Genomic DNA, 25157 nt, shown 5'->3' with positions numbered 1-25157 from the left:
CTTCCCAGAAGAGTGGAGGCTGTTATAGCAGCAATGTTCCAACATCTAGTGGAAAGCCTTCCCGGAAGAGTGGAGGCTGTTATAGCAGCAGAGGGGAGACCAACTCCATATTAATGCTCATGATTTTGGAATGAGATATTAGACGAGCAGGTGAACAAATATTATTGGTCATGTAGAGTATGTTAGATATTCCCTGACAACAGTATGTGATTGGTTCTTACACATAAGAACGGATCCTAAAATAGCTGTTGTCCACGACAGAGACACAACTCTGTGTGCCAGTCCCCTGGGTTTACAGGAGTTGAGGCCCAGAGAGAGAGAGAGAGGAGAGAGGAGAGAGGAGAGAGAGAGGAGAGAGAAGAGAGAGAGGAGAGAGAAGAGAGAGAGGAGAGAGAGGAGAGAGAGAGAGGAGCGAGAGAGGAGCGAGAGAGCGAGAGAGCGAGAGAGCGGAGAGAGAGAGGAGAGAGAGAGGAGAGAGAGAGAGCGGAGAGAGAGGAGAGAGAGAGGAGAGAGAGAGAGCGAGAGAGAGAGGAGAGAGAGGAGAGAGAGCGAGAGAAAGCGAGAGAGAGCGAGAGAGAGCGAGAGAGAGCGAGAGAGAGCGAGGTGGAGAGAGAGGAGAGAGCGAGAGAGAGAGAGAGAGAGAGAGAGAGTGAGGTGGAGAGAGAGGAGAGAGCGAGAGAGAGTGAGGTGGAGAGAGAGGAGAGAGCGAGAGAGAGAGATTCCTCAATTGTCTCCTTAACTCAGGGAGATGTATGTTTAGGTCTCTCCTATACGGTTCATTATTCAGACGATCTGTACAGGACCTTGCCAGGTCGCTGGGGGATAAGGAGGAGGGTGGAGAGGGGAAGGAGGTGGAGGACACAGCTCGCCAGGGAGATAAGGAGGAGGGTGGAGAGGGGAAGGAGGTGGAGGACACGGCTCGCCAGGGAGATAAGGAGGAGGGGTGGAGAGGGGAATGAGGTGGAGGACACGGCTCGCCAGGGAGATAAGGAGGAGGGGGAGGAGAGGGGAAGGAGGTGGAGGACACGGATCGCCAGGGAGATAAGGAGGAGGGTGGAGAGGGGAAGGAGGTGGAGGACACGGCTCGCCTTTGAGGAAAAGTGGATGCCTGGTGGCCAAGATCCGCCCTGATGTCCTCTCAGGCATCCCAAGAGCACAGCTGTGGCCGGGGCATGCAGAGTGGTGTGTGTGTGTGTGTGGCCTGCCTACGCATGTGAGGCCGGGCTACCTAATTTATATCACCTGTGTCTGAAAGGAAGAGCTGTGACTAAACTGTATATCGCCTGTGTCTGACAGGAAGAGCTGTGACTAAACTGTATATCGCCTGTGTCTGACAGGAAGAGCTGTGACTAAACTGTATATCGCCTGTGTCTGACAGGAAGAGCTGTGACTAAACTGTATATCGCCTGTGTCTGACAGGAAGAGCTGTGACTAAACTGTATATCGCCTGTGTCTGACAGGAAGAGCTGTGACTAAACTGTATATCACCTGTGTCTGACAGGAAGAGCTGTGACTAAACTGTATATCGCCTGTGTCTGACAGGAAGAGCTGTGACTAGACTGTATATTGCCAGGGCAGCATGTGTATAAGTATACTGTTCATTTGAATATCAACTCCTCTAGTTAGGGGACCAATAGCGGTTCTGGACCGGTTCCCTGACTGACATTGTTGTGTACAGAGCGCTCTGTGAACTGCACAATGTCAATTGCTTTACAGTCAGCGAAACAGCTGAGTCTCCCTGTTCAGCTGGCGCTGGCCGCCAGGAGCTGAGATGGAGTGGGAGATCTGCCATCTCATTTGCATAGGGAGTGACGTGCAACATTTTCTGGCCAAATCGATTTCCTCTGGACGCGAGTCCCACGTGTCATATTAAAGAGGAGAGCAGCAGTATCGGTCTCATCTCACCTCTCAGATTTTAAACTTTCAACATGGAACAAAAATAATAATAGTAATTCAGTAGAATGGAACCAAAACCACTTTCTCTTGGTCACAGAGGGATGAAATCGCTTCACGCTTAAAGCTTGTAACAAGTCTTCAGAGGACAGAACATTCTCTGTCCTCAGTTCTATGAGAGAGATGTGAAGGAGAGAGAGAACAGAGAGAGATGTGAAGGAGAGAGAGAACAGAGAGAGAGATGTGAAGGAGAGAGAGAACAGAGAGAGAGATGTGAAGGAGAGAGAGAACAGAGAGAGAGATGTGAAGGAGAGAGAGAACAGAGAGAGATGTGAAGGAGAGAGAGAACAGAGAGAGAGATGTGAAGGAGAGAGAGAACAGAGAGAGATGTGAAGGAGAGAGAGAACAGAGAGAGATGTGAAGGAGAGAGAGAACAGAGAGAGATGTGAAGGAGAGAGAGAACAGAGAGAGATGTGAAGGAGAGAGAGAACAGAGAGATGTGAAGGAGAGAGAGAACAGAGAGAGATGTGAAGGAGAGAGAGAACAGAGAGAGATGTGAAGGAGAGAGAGAACAGAGAGAGATGTGAAGGAGAGAGAGAACAGAGAGAGAGATGTGAAGGAGAGAGAGAACAGAGAGAGAGATGAAGGAGAGAGAGAACAGAGAGAGATGTGAAGGAGAGAGATGTGAAGGAGAGAGAGAACAGAGAGAGATGTGAAGGAGAGAGATGTGAAAGAGAGAGAACAGAGAGATGTGAAGGAGAGAGAGAGCAGAGAGATGTGAAGGAGAGAGAGAACAGAGAGAGATATATAGATGTGAAGTAGAGAGAGAACAGAGAGAGATATATAGATGTGAAGGGGAGAGAGATGTGAAGGAGAGCGAGAGAGAGAGAGAGATGAAGAAGAGCGAGAGAGATGTGGAGATCGAGAGAGAGAGAGAGAGAGATGTGAAGGAGAGAGAGAGATGTGAATGAGAGTGAGAGAGAGAGTTGTGAAAGTGAGAGAGAGATAGACGTGAAGGAGAGCGAGAGATGTGAAGGATAGCGAGAGAGATGTGAAGGATAGCGAGAGAGAGAGAGATGTAAAGGAGAGCGAGAGAGAGAGAGATGGTGAAGGAGAGAGAGTGAGACATGTGATGGAGAGAGAGATGTGAAGGAGAGAGAGAGAGATGTGAAGGAGAGAGAAAACATCGAGATGTGAAGGAGAGAGAGAACAGAGAGAGAGATGTGAAGGAGAGAGAGAACAGAGAGAGAGATGTGAAGGAGAGAGAGAACAGAGAGAGATGTGAAGGAGAGAGAGAACAGAGAGGGAGATGTGAAGGAGAGAGAGAACAGAGAGAGATGTGAAGGAGAGAGAGAACAGAGAGAGATGTGAAGGAGAGAGAGAACAGAGAGAGATGTGAAGGAGAGAGAGAACAGAGAGAGATGTGAAGGAGAGAGAGAACAGAGAGAGATGTGAAGGAGAGAGATGTGAAGGAGAGAGAGAACAGAGAGAGATGTGAAGGAGAGAGATGTGAAGGAGAGAGAGAACAGAGAGAGATGTGAAGGAGAGAGATGTGAAAGAGAGAGAACAGAGAGATGTGAAGGAGAGAGAGAGCAGAGAGATGTGAAGGAGAGAGAGAACAGAGAGAGATATATAGATGTGAAGGAGAGAGAGAACAGAGAGAGATATATAGATGTGAAGGGGAGAGAGATGTGAAGGAGAGCGAGAGAGAGAGAGAGAGATGAAGAAGAGCGAGAGAGATGTGGAGATCGAGAGAGAGAGAGAGAGAGAGAGAGAGAGAGATGTGAAGGAGAGAGAGAGATGTGAATGAGAGTGAGAGAGAGAGTTGTGAAAGTGAGAGAGAGATAGACGTGAAGGAGAGCGAGAGATGTGAAGGATAGCGAGAGAGATGTGAAGGATAGCGAGAGAGAGAGAGATGTGAAGGAGAGCGAGAGAGAGAGATGGTGAAGGAGAGAGAGTGAGACATGTGATGGAGAGAGAGATGTGAAGGAGAGAGAGAGAGATGTGAAGGAGAGAGAAAACATCGAGATGTGAATGAGAGAGAGAACAGAGAGAGATGTGAATGAGAGAGAGAACAGAGAGAGATATATAGATGTGAAGGGGAGAGAGATGTGAAGGAGAGAGAGAGATGTGAAGGAGAGCGAGAGAGAGAGAGAGGGAGATGAAGGAGAGAGAGTGAGACATGTGATGGAGAGAGAGATGTGAAGGAGAGAGAGAGAGATGTGAAGGAGAGAGAAAACATCGAGATGTGAATGAGAGAGAGAACAGAGAGAGATGTGAATGAGAGAGAGAACAGAGAGAGATATATAGATGTGAAGGGGAGAGAGATGTGAAGGAGAGAGAGAGATGTGAAGGAGAGCGAGAGAGAGAGAGAGGGAGATGAAGGAGAGCGAGAGAGATAGAGAGAGAGAGATGAAGGAGAGCGAGAGAGAGATGTGAAGGAGCTCGAGAGAGAGAGAGAGAGATGTGAAGGAGAGCGAGAGAGAGATAGACGTGAAGGAGAACGAGAGATAGACGTGAAGGAGAGCGAGAGAGATAGACGTGAAGGAGAGCGAGAGAGAGAGATGTGAAGGATAGCGAGAGAGAGATGTGAAGGATAACGAGAGCGAGAGAGAGAGAGATGTGAAGGAGAGCGAGAGAGAGAGAGAGATGGAGAGTGAGAGAGAGATGTGAAGGAGAGAGAGTGAGAGATGTGATGGAGAGAGAGATGTGAAGGAGAGAGAGAGAGATGTGATGGAGAGAGATGTGAAGGAGAGAGAGATAGATGTGAAGGAGAGAGATAATAGAGAGAGAGATGTGAAGGAGAGAGAGAGATGTGAAGGAGAGAGATTGTAAGATGAGGCAGTGGCCTGGACACCCCATCAACACTATCCATCTCTCCATCTGGGCAGTTTATTGAAGGGACCACATTCTTGCACTCTCTCTCTGAGATAGACACACACACACTCTCTCTCTGAGATAGACACACACACACTCTCTCTCTGAGATAGACACACACTCTCTCTCTTAGATAGATATACACACACACTCTCTCTCTGAGATAGACACACACACACACACTCTCTCTCTGAGATAGACACACACATACACTCTCTGAGATAGACACACACACACTCTCTCTCTGAGATAGACACACACTCTCTGAGATAGACACACACACACTCTCTCTGAGATAGACACACACTCTCTGAGATAGACACACACACACTCTCTGAGATAGACACACACTCTCTGAGATAGACACACACACACTCTCTGAGATAGACACACACACACTCTCTGAGATAGACACACACACACTCTCTCTCTGAGATAGACACACACACACACTCTCTGAGATAGACACACACACACTCTCTGAGATAGACACACACACACTCTCTGAGATAGACACACACTCTCTGAGATAGACACACACACACTCTCTGAGATAGACACACACTCTCTGAGATAGACACACACACTCTCTCTCTGAGATAGACACACACTCTCTGAGATAGACACACACACACTCTCTGAGATAGACACACACTCTCTGAGATAGACACACACACACTCTCTGAGATAGACACACACTCTCTGAGATAGACACACACACTCTCTCTGAGATAGACACACACTCTCTGAGATAGACACACACTCTCTGAGATAGACACACACACACTCTCTCTCTGAGATAGACACACACTCTCTGAGATAGACACACACACACTCTCTCTCTGAGATAGACACACACTCTCTCTGAGATAGACACACACACACTCTCTCTCTGAGATAGACACACACACACACTCTCTCTCTGAGATAGACACACACACACACTCTCTCTCTGAGATAGACACACACACACTCTCTCTCTGAGATAGACACACACTCTCTCTGAGATAGACACACACACTCTCTCTCTGAGATAGACACACACACACACTCTCTCTCTGAGATAGACACACACACACTCTCTCTCTGAGATAGACACACACACACTCTGAGATAGACACACACACACTCTCTCTGAGATAGACACACACACACACACTCTCTGAGATAGACACACACACACTCTCTGAGATAGACACACACACTCTCTCTGAGATAGACACACACACACACTCTCTCTCTGAGATAGACACACACACACACTCTCTGAGATAGACACACACTCTCTCTGAGATAGACACACACACACACTCTCTCTCTGAGATAGACACACACACACTCTCTGAGATAGACACACACACACTCTCTGAGATAGACACACACACACACTCTCTCTGAGATACACACACTCTCTCTGAGATAGACACACACTCTCTCTGAGATAGACACACACTCTCTCTGAGATAGACACACTCTCTCTCTCTGAGATAGACACACTCTCTCTCTGAGATAGACACACTCTCTCTCTCTGAGATAGACACACTCTCTCTCTGAGATAGACACACTCTCTCTCTCTGAGACACACTCACAAACCAGCGGACAGGAAAGTAGACTTACGCCGAGGTCGGGCTGCACGAAAGGGGCAAAATAATTCATAGGACCTTTTGGATCAAATATAGGCGATTTTACTTGCAATTCTAGAACAGAACAGTTGGATAAAACTGTTGGAATCCTAGAACTAGAATGATCATTCTCATTTGACAGTGTGTATACAGAGGGCCCGAGGAATGCAGTTTTGTCGGCATGACAACGAATGAAAAGGGGACTAAGCACACTGGACAATAATAGAAACACAACATGTAGAGTGTTGGTCACATGGTTCATGAGCTGAAATAAAAGACCCCAGAAATGTTCCATGAGCATAAAAAGCTTATTTCTCTCAAATGTTGTGCACAAATTTGTTTACATGCCTGTTAGTGAGCATTTCTCCTGTGCCAAGATAATCCATCCACTTGACATGTGTGGCATATCAAGAATCTGATTAAACAGCATGGTCACTACACAGGTGCACCTTGTGCTGGGGACAATAAAATACCACTAAAATGTACAGTTTTATCAAACAACAAAATGTCACTTGTCTCAAGTTGAGGGAATGTGCAATTGACATGCTGACTGCAGGAATGTCCAGCAGAACTTTTGCCAGACAATTACGTGTTCATTTCTCTACCATAAGCTACCTAACTTTGTTTTAGATCATTTGTCAGTGCGTCCAACCAGCCTCATAACCACAGAGTACCTTGTAACCACTTCAGCCCAGGACCTCCACACATACTGTTTCTATTTCTTAAAGAATATTATTGAATTGTTGTCGAGGGGTTCCGCTAGCGGAATGTTGTCGAGGGTTCCGCTAGCGGAATGTTGTCGAGGGGTTCCGCTAGCGGAATGTTGTCGAGGTTCCGCGAGCGGAATGTTGTCGAGGGGTTCCGCGAGCGGAATGTTGTCGAGGGGTTCCGCGAGCGGAATGTTGTCGAGGGGTTCCGCTAGCGGAATGTTGTCGAGGGGTTCCGCTAGCGGAATGTTGTCGAGGGGTTCCGCTAGCGGAATGTTGTCGAGGGGTTCCGCTAGCGGAATGTTGTCGAGGGGTTCCGCTAGCGGAATGTTGTCGAGGGGTTCGGTTAGCGGAATGTTGTCGAGGGGTTTGGTTAGCGGAATGTTGTCGAGCTCCGTCACGTCTAGTCAGCTCCAGTCAGCTCAGTCAGCTCCGTCAGCTCCGTCAGGTCCAGTCAGCTCAGTCAGGTCCAGTCAGATCAGTCAGGTTAGGTCCAGTCAGGTCAGGTCAGTCAGTTCCAGTCAGTTCAGTCAGGTCCAGTCAGCTCAGTCAGGTCAGTCAGGTCAGGTCCAGTCAGGTCAGTCAGGTCCAGTCAGGTCAGGTCCAGTCAGGTCCAGTCAGGTCAGTCAGGTCCAGTCAGGTCCGTCAGGTCCAGTCAGCTCAGTCAGGTCCAGTCAGGTCCAGTCAGCTCAGTCAGGTCCAGTCAGGTCCAGTCAGGTCCAGTCAGGTCCAGTCAGCTCAGTCAGCTCAGTCAGGTCCAGTCAGCTCCAGTCAGCTCCAGTCAGCTCCAGTCAGCTCCGTCAGGTCCAGTCAGGTCCAGTCAGGTCCAGTCAGGTCCAGTCAGGTCCAGTCAGGTCAGTCAGGTCAGGTCCAGTCAGGTCCAGTCAGCTCCGTCAGGTCCAGTCAGGTCCAGTCAGGTCCAGTCAGGTCCAGTCAGGTCAGTCAGGTCAGGTCCAGTCAGGTCCAGTAATAACATGTAAAAGTATAAAAATGAGTGTTACAGATGGGCTCAGTGTCGTCTCAAATATATCACAGCTTTTTTTTGCGATTTGGAAAGAGTGTGCATGTCCATATCGCAATTTAGATTAAAATGTAATTAATGGTGGAGCTCTACAACACCTCGTTAATTCTTACTGGTGCTCTGACAACGGTCTGCTCAGGAAGCATGACGCCGCAGCCTGGGAGAGAGAGAGAGGAACTAACAAGGCTGTGTGTGTGTGTGTGTGTGTGTGTGTTCGAGATGGAGCGTATGCTTTCCACCAGTCCTCCCCCATAATGTCATCGTCGAAGTGAATTCGCCGGCACCCACTACACGTACTGTCGTCATGGTAACAGACTATGCGTTGGAATTAAACATTTTTTTAAAAACACGTCAACATACAGTATCAACGAACCGATTAGCTTCAGATCGATACGTGTTTTACATAACAATAGAGATATAACTTCATGGATCAATAAAACGAATTACATGTGAGAGGAACTTACTGTCAATCAATATCCTGAACCAATCTAAAGAATATTACCACTAGACCATCCAATGAGAAGTCTGTCTGTCTGTCTGTCTGTCTGTGTCTGTCTGTCTGTCTGTCTGTCTGTCTGTCTGTCTGCCTGCCTGCCTGCCTGTCTGTCTGTCTGTCTGTCTGCCTGTCTGCCTGTCTGCCTGTCTGCCTGTCTGCCTGTCTGCCTGTCTGTCTGCCTGTCTGTCTGCCTGTCTGTCTGCCTGTCTGTCTGCCTGTCTGCCTACCTGTCTGCCTACCTGTCTGCCTACCTGTCTGCCTGTCTGCCTACCTGTCTGTCTGTCTGCCTACCTGTCTGCCTACCTGTCTGCCTACCTGTATGTCTGCCTGTCTGTCTGCCTGTCTGCCTGCCTGTCTGTCTGCCTATTACATGGATTTATTATGATGGTGTAGGCTATATTACATTGATTTATTGTGATGGTGTAGACTATATTACATGGATTTATTGTGATGGTGTAGGTAGACTATATTACATGGATTTATTGTGATGGTGTATACTATATTACATGGATGTATTGTGATGGTGTAGGTAGACTATATTACATGGATTTATTGTGGTGGTGTAGGTAGACTATATTACATGGATTTATTGTGGTGGTGTAGGTAGACTATATTACATGGATTTATTGTGATGGTGTAGGTAGACTATATTACATGGATTTATTGTGATGGTGTAGGTAGACTATATTACATGGATTTATTGTGGTGGTGTAGGTAGACTATATTACATGGATTTATTGTGATGGTGTAGGTAGACTATATTACATGGATTTATTGTGGTGGTGTAGGTAGACTATATTACATGGATTTATTGTGGTGGTGTAGGTAGACTATATTACATGGATTTATTGTGATGGTGTAGGTAGACTATATTACATGGATTTATTGTGATGGTGTAGGTAGACTATATTACATGGATTTATTGTGATGGTGTAGGTAGACTATACTACATGGATTTATTGTGATGGTGTAGGTAGACTATATTACATGGATTTATTGTGATGGTGTAGGTAGACTATACTACATGGATTTATTGTGATGGTGTAGGTAGACTATATTACATGGATTTATTGTGATGGTGTAGGTAGACTATATTACATGGATTTATTGTGATGGTGTAGACTATATTACATGGATTTATTGTGATGGTGTAGGTAGACTATATTACATGGATTTATTGTGATGGTGTAGGTAGACTATATTACATGGATTTATTGTGATGGTGTAGACTATATTACATGGATTTATTGTGATGGTGTAGGTAGACTATATTACATGGATTTATTGTGATGGTGTAGGTAGACTTTATTACATGGATTTATTGTGATGGTGTAGGTAGACTATATTACATGGATTTATTGTGATGGTGTAGGTAGACTATATTACATGGATTTATTGTGATGGTGTAGGTAGACTATACTACATGGATTTATTGTGATGGTGTAGGTAGACTATATTACATGGATTTATTGTGATGGTGTAGGTAGACTATATTACATGGATTTATTGTGATGGTGTAGACTATATTACATTGATTTATTGTGATGGTGTAGGTAGACTATATTACATGGATGTATTGTGATGGTGTAGGTAGACTATACTACATGGATTTATTGTGATGGTGTAGACTATATTACATGGATTTATTGTGATGGTGTAGGTAGACTATATTACATGGATTTATTGTGATGGTGTAGGTAGACTATATTACATGGATTTATTGTGATGGTGTAGACTATATTACATGGAATTATTGTGATGGTGTAGGTAGACTATATTACATGTATTTATTGTGATGGTGTAGGTAGACTATTACATGGATTTATTGTGATGGTATAGACTATATTACATGGATTGATTGTGATGGTGTAGGTAGACTATATTACATGGATTTATTGTGATGGTGTAGGTAGACTATATTACATGGATTTATTGTGATGGTGTAGGTAGACTATATTACATGGATTTATTGTGATGGTGTAGGTAGACTATATTACATGGATTTATTGTGATGGTGTAGGTAGACTATATTACATGGATTTATTGTGATGGTGTAGGTAGACTATTACATGGATTTATTGTGATGGTGTAGGTAGACTATATTACATGGATTTATTGTGATGGTGTAGACTATATTTATTAGGCTGTTTCAACTGTAGATGTTAAGTTCTGTATCGGTGGTTTAGAGGCTATGAGTGGAAGACCCGGAGATACTAAATCATCTTCATGTTAATGAACAGTCAATTGTCCTGAGACCGACAGTTATTTGCATGACAATCATTGTCTGACAACATTTCAGACCTCCACAGTGTGGGCGCACACACACACACACACATAAATGCCGAGCCATCACTTCAGCCCAGGATCAGACAAGGCCTCAGCTAAAGGGACAGAACCTCTATCTCATACAAAGGGCTTTATCAGGGATGGAACACACACCTCCGTCTAGTCAGGTCCATGTTCACCTTCTGTTAGTGAGGAAGAACAGATGAGACAGAGAGCAAACGAGGAGGGAACGGCTAACAAACCTGTGATTGTTCATTCATCTCCTCTCCCTCTCTCTCTCTCTCCTCCCCCTCTCCTCCCTCTCTCTCTCTCTCCTCCCCCTCTCTCTCCTCCCTCTCTCTCTCCTCCCCCTCTCTCCTCTCCCTCTCCCTCTCTCCCCCTCTCCTCCCTCTCTCTCTCTCCTCCCCCTCTCTCCTCCCCCTCTCTCCTCTCCCTCTCCCTCTCTCTCCCCCTCTCCTCCCTCTCTCTCTCCTCCCCCTCTCTCTCCTCCCTCTCTCCTCCCCCTCTCTCTCCTCCCTCTCTCTCTCCTCCCTCTCTCTCTCCTCCCCCTCTCTTCCCTCTCTCTCTCCTCCCCCTCTCTCCTCTCCCTCTCCCTCTCTCTCTCTCCTCCCCCTCTCCTCCCTCTCTCTCTCCTCCCCCTCTCTTCCCTCTCTCTCTCCTCCCCCTCTCTCCTCTCCCTCTCCCTCTCTCCCCCTCTCCTCCCCCTCTCTCTCTCCTCCCCCTCTCTTCCCTCTCTCTCTCCTCCCCCTCTCTCCTCTCCCTCTCCCTCTCTCTCTCTCCTCCCCCTCTCCTCCCTCTCTCTCTCCTCCCCCTCCCCCTCTCTCTCCTCCCCCTCTCTCTCCTCCCTCTCTCTCTCCTCCCCCTCTCTTCCCTCTCTCTCTCCTCCCCCTCTCTTCCCTCTCTCTCTCCTCCCCCTCTCTCCTCCCCCCTCTCTCCTCTCCCTCTCCCTCTCTCTCTCTCCTCCCCCTCTCCTCCCCCTCTCTCTCCTCCCCCTCTCTCTCCTCCCCCTCTCTCTCCCCCCCTCTCTCTCCTCCCCCTCTCTCCCTCCCCCTCTCTTCCCTCTCCCTCTCCTCCCCCTCTCTCCTCTCCCTCTCTCTCTCTCCCTCTCCCCCTCTCCCCTCTCCTCCCTCTCTCTCCTCCCTCTCTCTCTCCTCCCTCTCTCTCTCCTCCCTCTCTCTCTCCTCCCCCTCTCTCCTCCCTCTCTCTCCTCCCTCTCTCTCTCCTCCCCCTCTCTCTCCTCCCTCTCTCTCTCCTCCCCCTCTCCTCCCCCTCTCTCTCCCTCCCCCTCTCCTCCCCCTCTCCTATTTTCTCCCTCTCCCCCTCTCCCCTCCCCCTCTCCTCCCTCTCCCCTCTCTCTCCCTCCCCCCCTTCTCTCCTATTTTCTCCCTCTCCCCCTCTCCTCTTTTCTCCCTCTCTCTCCCTCCCCCCCCTCTCCTCTCCCTCCTCCCCCCCTCTCCTCTCCCTCTCCCCTCTCTCTCCTATTTTCTCCCTCTCCCCCTTCTCTCCTATTTTCTCTCTCTCCTCTCTCCCTCTCCTCAGCCTCTCCTATCGAACCGGACAGGACACGGCCAACTGTGACACGTGTCGGAACAGCGCATGCATAATTTACAGGTAAGTGGTGTGTGTGTGTGTGTGTGTGTGTGTGTGTGTGTGTGTGTGTGTGTGTTGTGTGCGGTGTATGTGTGTGGTGTGTGTGTGTGTTGTGTGCGGTGTATGTGTGTGTGTGTGTGTGTATGTGGTGTGGTGTGGTGTGGTGTGGTGTGGTGTGTGTGTGTATGTGTGTGTGTGTGTGTGTGTGTGTGTGTGTGTGTGTGTGTGTGTGTGTGTGTGTTGTGTGTGTTTGTGTGCGGTGTATGTGTGCGGTGTGTGTGTGTGTGTGTGTGTATGTGGTGTGGTGTGTGTGTGTGTATGTGTGTGTATGTGTGTGTATGTGTGTGTGTGTGTGTGTGTGTGTGTGTGTGTGTGCGCGCGCGTGTGTGCGGTGTATGTGTGTGGTGTGTGTGTGTTGTGTGCGGTGTATGTGTGTGGTGTGTGTGTGTGTTGTGTGCGGTGTATGTGTGTGGTGTGTGTGTGTGTGTATGTGGTGTGGTGTGGTGTGGTGTGTGTGTGTGTGTATGTGTGTGTATGTGTGTGTGTGTGTGTGTATGTGTGTGTGTGTGTGTGTGTGTGTGTGTGTGTGTGTGTGTGTGTGTGTGTGTGTGTGTGTGTGTGTGTGTGTGTGTGTGTGTGTATGTGTGTTAAAGGCCCAATGCAGACATAAACATAATTGTTCTGTGTTTTATAGATATGTCAACACTTTGAGGTTGGAATAATCCTGTGAAAATGTGTAAATGATGATAACTTCCTCATACTGTAAAAGCTGTTTGAAAAGACCACCTGAAATGTCAGTCTGTTTTGGTGGGAAGGAGTTTTGGCCTGCCAGGTGACATTAGTTAATAGACCAATCAGAAAGAGTTCTAAAACCTCTCTGCCAATAACAGCTAGTTTTCCGTTGTCTCCTCCCCACTCTGACCACACCCAGACAGTTCCAGATAAATTCTTGCTTGAGAAATGTCTCTTTGCTAAGAAGCTATTTTTGTTTATTTTTGACCATTTTAATGGAAAACAATCCCAGTAAGCTACTTCATTGTTACCCAGAAATGATTTGATAAAGAGATAAAACCAGCTGGACCTTTAAAGATCACTGGCGAGTCTGTTGGTAGTCTGTTGTTTACCCTGCATCCCCGGGAGTCTACAGGTCTGTTGGTAGTCTGTTGTTTACCCAGCATCCCAGGGAGTCTACAGGTCTGTTGTTACCCTGCATCCCCGGGAGTCTACAGGTCTGTTGGTAGTCTGTTGTTTACCCAGCATCCCAGGGAGTCTACAGGTCTGTTGGTAGTCTGTTGTTTACCCTGCATCCCCGGGGTCTACAGGTCTGTTGGTAGTCTGTTGTTTACCCAGCATCCCCGGGGTCTGTTGGTAGTCTGTTGTTTACCCAGCATCCCCGGGGTCTGTTGGTAGTCTGTTGTTCACCCAGCATCCCCGGGGTCTGTTGGTAGTCTGTTGTTTACCCAGCATCCCGGGGGTCTACAGGACAGGCACTGAACGACTCATGAGGAGATAGGGAAGGGTGACTGTCCCCACACAGTGACTGTCCCCACACAGTGACTGTCCCCACACAGATGTAACCTTTAAATCTGACTACACCCTCTCCATCTAGTGGATCAGACTCTGGTCAGATATAAAGAGGTTGAGGAAGGACTACATTCTAATCACTTTGATGTGTGTCTGAGAAAAGTATTGTATTCAACTGTAATGTGGACTGTTTAACCGTAAGACCAGACAGGACTTGGAGGGTGACATCAGCGGTTAAACAGAGACTCTACATCCTGATTATAACCTGATAGGAGAACAGAGGAAACTGCCCAGTCATGGTTTTATTAAGAGAGGGCTAAATGACAGGACTTGGAGGGTGACATCAGCGGTTAAACAGAGACTCTACATCCGGATTATAACCTGATAGGAGAACAGAGGAAACTGCCCAGTCATGGTTTTATTAAGAGAGGGCTAAATGACAGGACTTGGAGGGTGACATCAGCGGTTAAACAGAGACTCTACATCCTGATTATAACCTGATAGGAGAACAGAGGAAACTGCCCAGTCATGGTTTTATTAAGAGAGGGCTAAATGACAGGACTTGGAGGGTGACATCAGCGGTTAAACAGAGACTCTACATCCGGATTATAACCTGATAGGAGAACAGAGGAAACTGCCCAGTCATGGTTTTATTAAGAGAGGGGGCAGCAGTGAGGACAGTCCTTTATATAGCTTGGGGACAATACAGAGAGGAGAGTAGAGCAGAGGGTTGGGTCAAGGAGAGAGCAAGGACAAGGGCTGGGGTGAGAGGAGAAGCCTGGGGACAGGGCTGTGATTTAGGCACGACATTAGTCATAAATTAGTTGGCCCCTTCTGCTGAAGCCATGTGACCTCCTGCCAGCCCCTGGGAGAGAGAGACTTGGTAGGTTAGCTAGGCTGAATCTAGGTTAGCTAGCCTAGTGTCTACTGTAGAGACCATAACACACAGTATAGTATCATACCAGCTCGTCTACTGTAGAGACCACAACACACAGTATAGTATCATACCAGCTCCTCTAGTCTAGTGTCTACTGTAGAGACCACAACACACAGTATAGTATCATACCCGCTCTAGTCTAGTGTCTACTGTAGAGACCACAACACACAGTATAGTATCATACCAGCTCCTCTAGTCTAGTGTCTACTGTAGAGACCACAACACACAGTATAGTATCATACCAGCTAGGGTCTAATGTCTACTGTAGAGACCATAACACACAGTATAGTATCATACCAGCTCCTCTAGTCTAATGTCTACTGTAGAGACCACAACACACAGTATAGTATCATACCAGCTCTAGTCTAGTGTCTACTGTAGAGACCACAACACACAGTATAGTATCATACCAGCTCCTCTAGTCTAGTGTCTACTGTAGAGACCACAACACACAGTATAGTATCATACCAGCTCCGCTAGTCTAGTGTCTACTGTAGAGACCACAACACACAGTATATCATCATACCAGCTCCTCTAGTCTAGTGTCTACTGTAGAGACCACAACACACAGTATAGTATCATACCAGCTCTAGTCTAGTGTCTACTGTAGAGACCACAACACACAGTATAGTATCATACCAGCTCCTCTAGTCTAGTGTCTACTGTAGAGACCACAACACACAGTATAGTATCATACCAGCTCGTCTAGTCTAGTGTCTACTGTAGAGACACAGGGCTCATCTGGAAGAGAGAAAGCATTGACCCCACTACACAGGGCTCATCTGGAAGAGAGAAGGCATTGACCCCACTACACAGGGCTCATCTGGAAGAGAGAAGGCATTGACCCCACTACACAGGGCTCATCTGGAAGAGAGAAGGCATTGACCCCACTACACAGGGCTCATCTGGAAGAGAGAAAGCATTGACCCCACTACACAGGGCTCATCTGGAAAAGAGAAGGCATTGACCCCACTACACAGGGCTCATCTGGAAGAGAGAAGGCATTGACCCCACTACACAGGGCTCATCTGGAAAAGAGAAGGCATTGACCCCACTACACAGGGCTCATCTGGAAGAGAGAAGGCATTGACCCCACTACACAGGGCTCATCTGGAAGAGAGAAAGCATTGACCCCACTACACAGGGCTCATCTGGAAGAGAGAAGGCATTGACCCCACTACACAGGGCTCATCTGGAAGAGAGAAAGCATTGACCCCACTACACAGGGCTCATCTGGAAAAGAGAAGGCATTGACCCCACTACACAGGGCTCATCTGGAAGAGAGAAGGCATTGACCCCACTACACAGGGCTCATCTGGAAAAGAGAAGGCATTGACCCCACTACACAGGGCTCATCTGGAAGAGAGAAGGCATTGACCCCACTACACAGGGCTCATCTGGAAGAGAGAAAGCATTGACCCCACTACACAGGGCTCATCTGGAAGAGAGAAGGCATTGACCCCACTACACAGGGCTCATCTGGAAGAGAGAAGGCATTGACCCCACTACACAGGGCTCATCTGGAAGAGAGAAAGCATTGACCCCACTACACAGGGCTCATCTGGAAGAGAGAAGGCATTGACCCCACTACACAGGGCTCATCTGGAAGAGAGAAAGCATTGACCCCACTACACAGGGCTCATCTGGAAGAGAGAAGGCATTGACCCCACTACACAGGGCTCATCTGGAAGAGAGAAGGCATTGACCCCACTACACAGGGCTCATCTGGAAGAGAGAAGGCATTGACCCCACTACACAGGGCTCATCTGGAAGAGAGAAAGCATTGACCCCACTACACAGGGCTCATCTGGAAGAGAGAAAGCATTGACCCCACTACACAGGGCTCATCTGGAAGAGAGAAGGCATTGACCCCACTATACAGGGCTCATCTGGAAGAGAGAAGGCATTGACCCCACTACACAGGGCTCATCTTGAAAAGAGAAAGCATTGACCCCCTGTCAAAATAAAGGTTACAAAATGAATCCCGATATAACACACTACTTTAGACCAGGGCCATTTCGGACCCATTTGTTCCAGTCAGGGTACACTACTTTAGACCAGAACCATATAGGACCCATTTGGGCCAGTCAGGGTTCACTACTTTAGACCAGAACCATATTGGGTCCCATTTGGACTAGTCAGGGTTCACTACTTTAGACCAGAGTCATATAGGACCCATTTGGACCAGTTCACTACTTTAGACCAGAACCATATCTGACCCATTTGGTCCAGGCATGGTTCACTACTTTAGACCAGAACCATATCGGACCCATTTGGGCCAGTCAGGGTACACTACTTTAGACCAGAACCATATCGGACCCATTTGGGCCAGTCAGGGTAAACTAATTTAGACCAGAACCATATCGGGTCCCATTTGGGCCAGTCAGGGTTCACTACTTTAGACCAGAACCATATCGGACCCATTTGGACTAGTCAGGGTTCACTACTTTAGACCAGAACCATATTGGGTCCCATTTGGGCCAGTCAGGGTTCACTACTTTAGACCAGAACCATATCGGGTCCCATTTGGACTAGTCAGGGTTCACTACTTTAGACCAGAACCATATCAGACCCATTTGGACTAGTCAGGGTTCACTACTTTAGACCAGAACCATATCGGACCCATTTGGGCCAGTCATGGTGCATTCAGAGGATGGGAACTTTGACAATGAAACCTAACAGTCCCCACTGACACGGATAAGGGATTAAAACACAATCTAATTAAAATAGATCTCCATGAAAACCATCTCCCTGGGATATATAGGAGCTGTGCTGTGGATGAGATGGAACAAACAGTACATCATGGAATATCAATATCCTTCCACCATCTGTCTGGGTAATGTGAGTGTTTCTGTATGTCTGGGTAACGCCCACACCTCATCATAGTCACATTAGAATCGAATAGCCCCCGTGATATGCAACTTTTCAGGGAAGTCAGGAACCAATATACACAGTCAGTTAGGAAAGCTAAGGCTAGTTTTTTCAAACAGAAATTTGCATCCTGTAGCACTAATTCCAAAAAGTTCTGGGACACTGTAAAGTCCATGGAGAATAAGAGCACCTCCTCCCAGCTGCTCACTGCTCTGAGGCTAGGAAACATTGTCACCACTGATAAATCTACGATAATCGATCATTTCAATAAGCATTTTTTGACAGCTGGCCATGCTTTCCACCTGGCTAACCCCGGCCAACAGCTATGCACCCCCTGCAGCCTCCATCATTTCTCCTTCACCCAAATCCAGACAGCTGATGTTCTGAAAAAGCTGCAAAATCCTGACCCCTACAAATCAGCCGGGCTAGACAATCTGGACCCTCTCTTTCTAAAATGATCAGCAAAAATGAAAAACTCTGGATGGTTCTGACTTAGAATACGTGGACAACTACAAATACCTAGGTGTCTGGTTAGACTGTAAACTCTCCTTCCAGACTCATATCAAACATCTCCAATCCAAAGTTAAATCTCGAATTGGCATCCTATTTCGCAACAAAGCCTCATTCACTCATGCTGCCAAACGTACCCTCATAAAACTGACTATCCTACCGATCCTCGACTTCGGTGATGTCATCTATAAAATAGCCTCCAACACTCTACTCAGCAAATTGGATGCAGTCTATCACAGTGCCATCCGTTTGGTCACCAAAGCCCCATATGCTACCCACCACTGCGACCTGTACGCTCTTGTTGGCTGGTCCTCGCTTCGTATTCGTCGCCAAACCCACTGGCTCCAGGTTATCTACAAGTCTATGCTAGGTAAAGCCCCCCCCTTATCTCAGCTCACTGGTCACCATAGCAACACCCACCCGTAGCACGCACCACAGCAGGTATATCTCACTGGTCACCATAGCAACACCCACCAGTAGCACCCGCTCCAGCAGGTATATCTCACTGGTCACCATAGCAACACCCACCCGTAGCACCCGCTCCAGCAGGTATATCTCACTGGTCACCATAGCAACACCCACCCGTAGCACCCGCTCCAGCAGGTATATCTCACTGGTCACCATAGCAAAACCCACCCGTAGCACGCGCTCCAGCAGGTATATCTCACTGGTCACCATCGCAACACCCACCTGTAGCACGCGCTCCAGCAGGTATATCTCACTGGTCACCATAGCAAAACCCACCCGTAGCACACGCTCCAGCAGGTATATCTCACTGGTCACCATCGCAACACCCACCTGTAGCACGCGCTCCAGCAGGTATATCTCACTGGTCACCATAGCAACACCCACCCGTAGCACGCGCTCCAGCAGGTATATCTCACTGGTCACCATAGCAACACCCACCCGTAGCACGCGCTCCAGCAGGTATATTTCACTGGTCACCATCGCAACACCCACCCGTAGCACGCGCTCCAGCAGGTATATCTCACTGGTCACCATAGCAACACCCACCCGTAGCACGCGCTCCAGCAGGTATATCTCACTGGTCACCATAGCAACACCCACCCGTAGCACGCGCTGCAGCAGGTATATCTCACTGGTCACCATAGCAACACCCACCCGTAGCACGCGCTCCAGCAGGTATATCTCACTGGTCACCATAGCAACACCCACCCGTAGCACGCGCTCCAGCAGGTATATTTCACTGGTCACCCCCAAAGCAAACTCCCCATTTAGCCGCCTTTCCTTCCAGTTCTCTGCTGCCAATGAGAGAACGAATTGCAAAAATCAGTGAAGCTGGAGACTTATCTCCCCCTCTAACTTTAAGTAGCTTACCGATCACTGTACCTGTACACAGCCCATCTGTAAATAGCTACCCCAGCTACCTCATCCCCATATTATTACTTACCGTCTTGCTCTTTTGCACCCCAGTATCTCTACTTGCACATCATCATCTGCACACTCCAGTGTTAATGCTAAATTGTAATTATTCCACTTCCATGGCCTATTTATATTTATTTACCTCCCTGCTCTTCTACATTTGCACACAATGTATATAGATGTTTCTACTGTATTATTGACTGTATGTTTGTGTAACTCCGTGTAGTTGTTTGTGTCGCGTTGCTTTATCTTGGCCAGGTCGCAGTTTAAATGAGAACTTGTTCTCAACTGGCCGACCTGGTTAAATAACAAAATATAAAATAAAAAACAGAGATACATCACAGAATGAGGAAGTTAAGGAGTAGATACATACTGTAGTCACAGACAGAATCAGGAAGGAGTAGATGCATACTGTAGTCACAGACAGAATCAGGAAGTTAAGGAGCAGATACATACTGTAGTCACAGAATGAGGAAGTTAAGGAGCAGATACATACTGTAGTCACAGACAGAATCAGGAAGGAGTAGATACATAATGTAGTCACAGACAGAATCAGGAAGTTAAGGAGCAGATACATACTGTAGTCACAGACAGAATCAGGAAGGAGTAGATACATACTGTAGTCACAGACAGAATCAGGAAGTTAAGGAGTAGATACATACTGTAGTCACAGACAGAATCAGGAAGTTAAGGAGTAGATACATACTGTAGTCACAGAATGAGGAAGTTAAGGAGTAGATATATAATGTAGTCACAGAATGAGGAAGTTAAGGAGTAGATACATACTGTAGTCACAGAATGAGGAAGTTAAGGAGTAGATACATACTGTAGTCATAGAATGAGGAAGTTAAGGAGTAGATATATAATGTAGTCACAGAATGAGGAAGTTAAGGAGTAGATACATACTGTAGTCACAGACAGAATCAGGAAGGAGTAGATACATACTGTAGTCACAGACAGAATCAGGAAGTTAAGGAGTAGATACATACTGTAGTCACAGACAGAATCAGGAAGGAGCAGATACATACTGTAGTCACAGACAGAATCAGGAAGGAGCAGATACATACTGTAGTCACAGACAGAATCAGTTAAGGAGTAGATACATATTGTAGTCACAGACAGAATCAGGAAGTGAAGGAGTAGATCCATACTGTAGTCACAGACAGAATCAGGAAGTGAAGGAGTAGATCCATACTATAGTCACAGACAGAATCAGGAAGTGAAGGAGTAGATCCATACTATAGTCACAGACAGAATCAGGAAGTGAAGGAGTAGATCCATACTATAGTCACAGACAGAATCAGGAAGTGAAGGAGTAGATCCATACTATAGTCACAGACAGAATCAGGAAGTGAAGGAGTAGATCCATACTATAGTCACAGACAGAATCAGGAAGGAGCAGATACATACTGTAGTCACAGACAGAATCAGTTAAGGAGTAGATACATATTGTAGTCACAGACAGAATCAGGAAGTGAAGGAGTAGATACATACTGTAGACACAGACAGAATCAGTTAAGGAGTAGATACATACTGTAGTCACAGACAGAATCAGGAAGGAGCAGATACATACTGTAGTCACAGACAGAATCAGTTAAGGAGTAGATACATATTGTAGTCACAGACAGAATCAGGAAGTGAAGGAGTAGATCCATACTATAGTCACAGACAGAATCGGGAAGTGAAGGAGTAGATACATACTGTAGTCACAGACATAATCAGGAAGGAGTAGATACATACTGTAGTCACAGACATAATCAGGAAGGAGTAGATACATACTGTAGTCACAGACAGAATCAGGAAAGAGCAGATAAAGAGGAGTGGGACGACAACAGAAGAGGAGTGGGACGACAACAGAAGAGGAGTGGGACAACAACAGAAGAGGAGAGGGACGACAACAGAAGAGGAGTGGGACGACAACAGAAGAGGAGTGGGACAACAACAGAAGAGGAGTGGGACGACAACAGAAGAGGAGTGGGACAACAACAGAAGAGGAGAGGGACGACAACAGAAGAGGAGTGGGACAACAACAGAAGAGGAGAGGGACAACAACAGAAGAGGAGTGGGACGACAACAGAAGAGGAGTGGGACAACAACAGAAGAGGAGTGGGACGACAACAGAAGAGGAGTGGGACGACAACAGAAGAGGAGTGGGACGACAACAGAAGAGGAGTGGGACAACAACAGAAGAGGAGTGGGACGACAACAGAAGAGGAGTGGGACGACAACAGAAGAGGAGTGGGACGACAACAGAAGAGGAGTGGGACAACAACAGAAGAGGAGAGGGACGACAACAGAAGAGGAGTGGGACGACAACAGAAGAGGAGTGGGACGACAACAGAAGAGGAGTGGGACAACAACAGAAGAGGAGTGGGACGACAACAGAAGAGGAGTGGGACAACAACAGAAGAGGAGTGGGACGACAACAGAAGAGGAGTGGGACAACAACAGAAGAGGAGTGGGACAACAACAGAAGAGGAGTGGGACAACAACAGAAGAGGAGTGGGACGACAACAGAAGAGGAGTGGGACGACAACAGAAGAGGAGAGGGACGACAACAGAAGAGGAGTGGGACGACAACAGAAGAGGAGTGGGACAACAACAGAAGAGGAGTGGGACGACAACAGAAGAGGAGTGGGGCGACAACAGAAGAGGAGTGGGACGACAACAGAAGAGGAGTGGGACGACAACAGAAGAGGAGTGGGACGACAACAGAAGAGGAGTGGGACGACAACAGAAGAGGAGTGGGACGACAACAGAAGAGGAGTGGGACGACAACAGAAGAGGAGTGGGACAACAACAGAAGAGGAGTGGGACAACAACAGAAGAGGAGTGGGACGACAACAGAAGAGGAGTGGGACGACAACAGAAGAGGAGTGGGACGACAACAGAAGAGGAGTGGGACGACAACAGAAGAGGAGTGGGACGACAACAGAAGAGGAGTGGGACGACAACAGAAGAGGAGTGGGACGACAACAGAAGAGGAGTGGGACGACAACAGAAGAGGAGTGGGACAACAACATTCCACAGCCATTGAAGAGGAGAGGGGACAACAACATTCCACAGCCATTGAAGAGGAGTGGGACAACAACATTCCACAGCCATTGAAGAGGAGAGGGACAACAACATTCAACAGCCATTGAAGAGGAGAGGGGACAACAACATTCAACAGCCATTGAAGAGGAGAGGGGACAACAACATTCAACAGCCATTGAAGAGGAGAGGGACAACAACATTCCACAGCCATTGAAGAGGAGTGGGACAACAACATTCCACAGCCATTGAAGAGGAGAGGGGACAACAACATTCAACAGCCATTGAAGAGGAGAGGGGACAACAACATTCCACAGCCATTGAAGAGGAGAGGGACAACAACATTCCACAGCCATTGAAGAGGAGAGGGACAACAACAGAAGAGGAGTGGGACGACAACATTCCACAGCCATTGAAGAGGAGAGGGACAACATTCCACAGCCATTGAAGAGGAGAGGGACAACATTCCACAGCCATTGAAGAGGAGAGGACAACATTCCACAGCCATTGAAGAGGAGAGGGACAACAACAGAAGAGGAGTGGGACAACAACATTCCACAGCCATTGAAGAGGAGAGGGACAACAACAGAAGAGGAGAGGGACAACAACAGAAGAGGAGTGGGACAACAACAGAAGAGGAGTGGGACGACAACAGAAGAGGAGTGGGACGACAACAGAAGAGGAGTGGGACGACAACATTCAACAGCCATTGAAGAGGAGTGGGACGACAACAGAAGAGGAGTGGGACAACAACAGAAGAGGAGAGGGACGACAACAGAAGAGGAGTGGGACAACAACAGAAGAGGAGTGGGACGACAACATTCCACAGCCTTTGAAGAGGAGTGGGACAACAACAGAAGAGGAGTGGGGCGACAACAGAAGAGGAGTGGGACGACAACAGAAGAGGAGAGGGACGACAACAGAAGAGGAGTGGGACGACAACAGAAGAGGAGTGGGACAACAACAGAAGAGGAGTGGGACGACAACAGAAGAGGAGTGGGACAACAACAGAAGAGGAGTGGGACGACAACAGAAGAGGAGTGGGACAACAACAGAAGAGGAGTGGGACGACAACAGAAGAGGAGTGGGACGACAACAGAAGAGGAGTGGGACAACAACAGAAGAGGAGTGGGACAACAACAGAAGAGGAGTGGGACAACAACAGAAGAGGAGTGGGACGACAACAGAAGAGGAGTGGGACGACAACAGAAGAGGAGTGGGACAACAACAGAAGAGGAGTGGGACGACAACAGAAGAGGAGTGGGACAACAACAGAAGAGGAGTGGGACGACAACAGAAGAGGAGTGGGACAACAACAGAAGAGGAGTGGGACAACAACAGAAGAGGAGTGGGACAACAACAGAAGAGGAGTGGGACGACAACAGAAGAGGAGTGGGACGACAACATTCCACAGCCATTGAAGTGGAGAGGGACAACATTCCACAGCCATTGAAGAGGAGAGGGACGACAACAGAAGAGGAGAGGGACGACAACAGAAGAGGAGTGGGACGACAACATTCCACAGCCTTTGAAGAGGAGAGGGACAACATTCCACAGCCATTGAAGAGGAGAGGGACAACATTCCACAGCCATTGAAGAGGAGAGGGACAACATTCCACAGCCATTGAAGAGGAGAGGGACAACATTCCACAGTCATTGAAGAGGAGAGGGACAACATTCCACAGCCTTTGAAGAGGAGAGGGACAACATTCCACAGCCATTGAAGAGGAGAGGACAACATTCCACAGCCATTGAAGAGGAGAGGGACAACATTCCACAGCCATTGAAGAGGAGTGGGACAACAACATTCCACAGCCTTTGAAGAGGAGTGGGACAACATTCCACAGCCTTTGAAGAGGAGAGGGACAACATTCCACATTCCACAATCAACAGCCTGATCAACTCTTTGTGAAGGAGACGTGTCAAGCTGAATGAGGCAAACGATGGTCACACCAGATACTGACTGGTTTTCTGATCCACACCCCCATATTTGTTTTTGAAAGGTGTCTGTGACCAACTGTATTCCCAGTCATGTGAAATCCATAGATTAGGATCTCATGTATTGATTTAAATTCACTTCCTTCCTACATGAACTGTGAAGGTCTTTGATTGGACGTTGAGTCTATTTTTTTGTTCAGTGTAGTTTTAGTGACTCTTCCTGCCAGGAACACAAGGCCATACATCACGTTAATGAACTTCACCGCGGAGCCAACCCTTCTCTGTACCCTCACAAACGGCACCATAGACCCTCGATGCAGTGCACTACTTTTTGACCAGGGCCCATAGAGGTGAAGTGCACTGTGAAGGCAATCCTGGTGCCATTTGGGACACACAGAGACCACCATCATCAAATACACCAGGAACAAAAGCAATCATTTACTATCCCTGACTAGACAAAACATTAAGA

The 25157-nt window shown here is 47.6% G+C and overlaps 1 protein-coding gene across 1 annotated transcript in view; it reads left to right on the top strand.

The window, feature by feature from the left end:
- The window catches only part of LOC121844497 (inhibitory synaptic factor 2A-like), a 56433-nt gene that overhangs the window by 18081 nt on the left and 13195 nt on the right, over positions 1–25157 (top strand). Inside the window, exon 5 of the mRNA XM_042314656.1 lies at positions 12442–12513. Coding sequence (XP_042170590.1) covers positions 12442–12513 — 72 coding nt within the window. The remainder of the gene's footprint in view (positions 1–12441; positions 12514–25157) is intronic.

This window comes from Oncorhynchus tshawytscha, unplaced genomic scaffold, assembly GCF_018296145.1.
Source record: "Oncorhynchus tshawytscha isolate Ot180627B unplaced genomic scaffold, Otsh_v2.0 Un_contig_2471_pilon_pilon, whole genome shotgun sequence".
NCBI lineage: Eukaryota > Metazoa > Chordata > Actinopteri > Salmoniformes > Salmonidae > Oncorhynchus > Oncorhynchus tshawytscha.
This window is presented reverse-complemented; position numbering and strand designations above follow the sequence as displayed.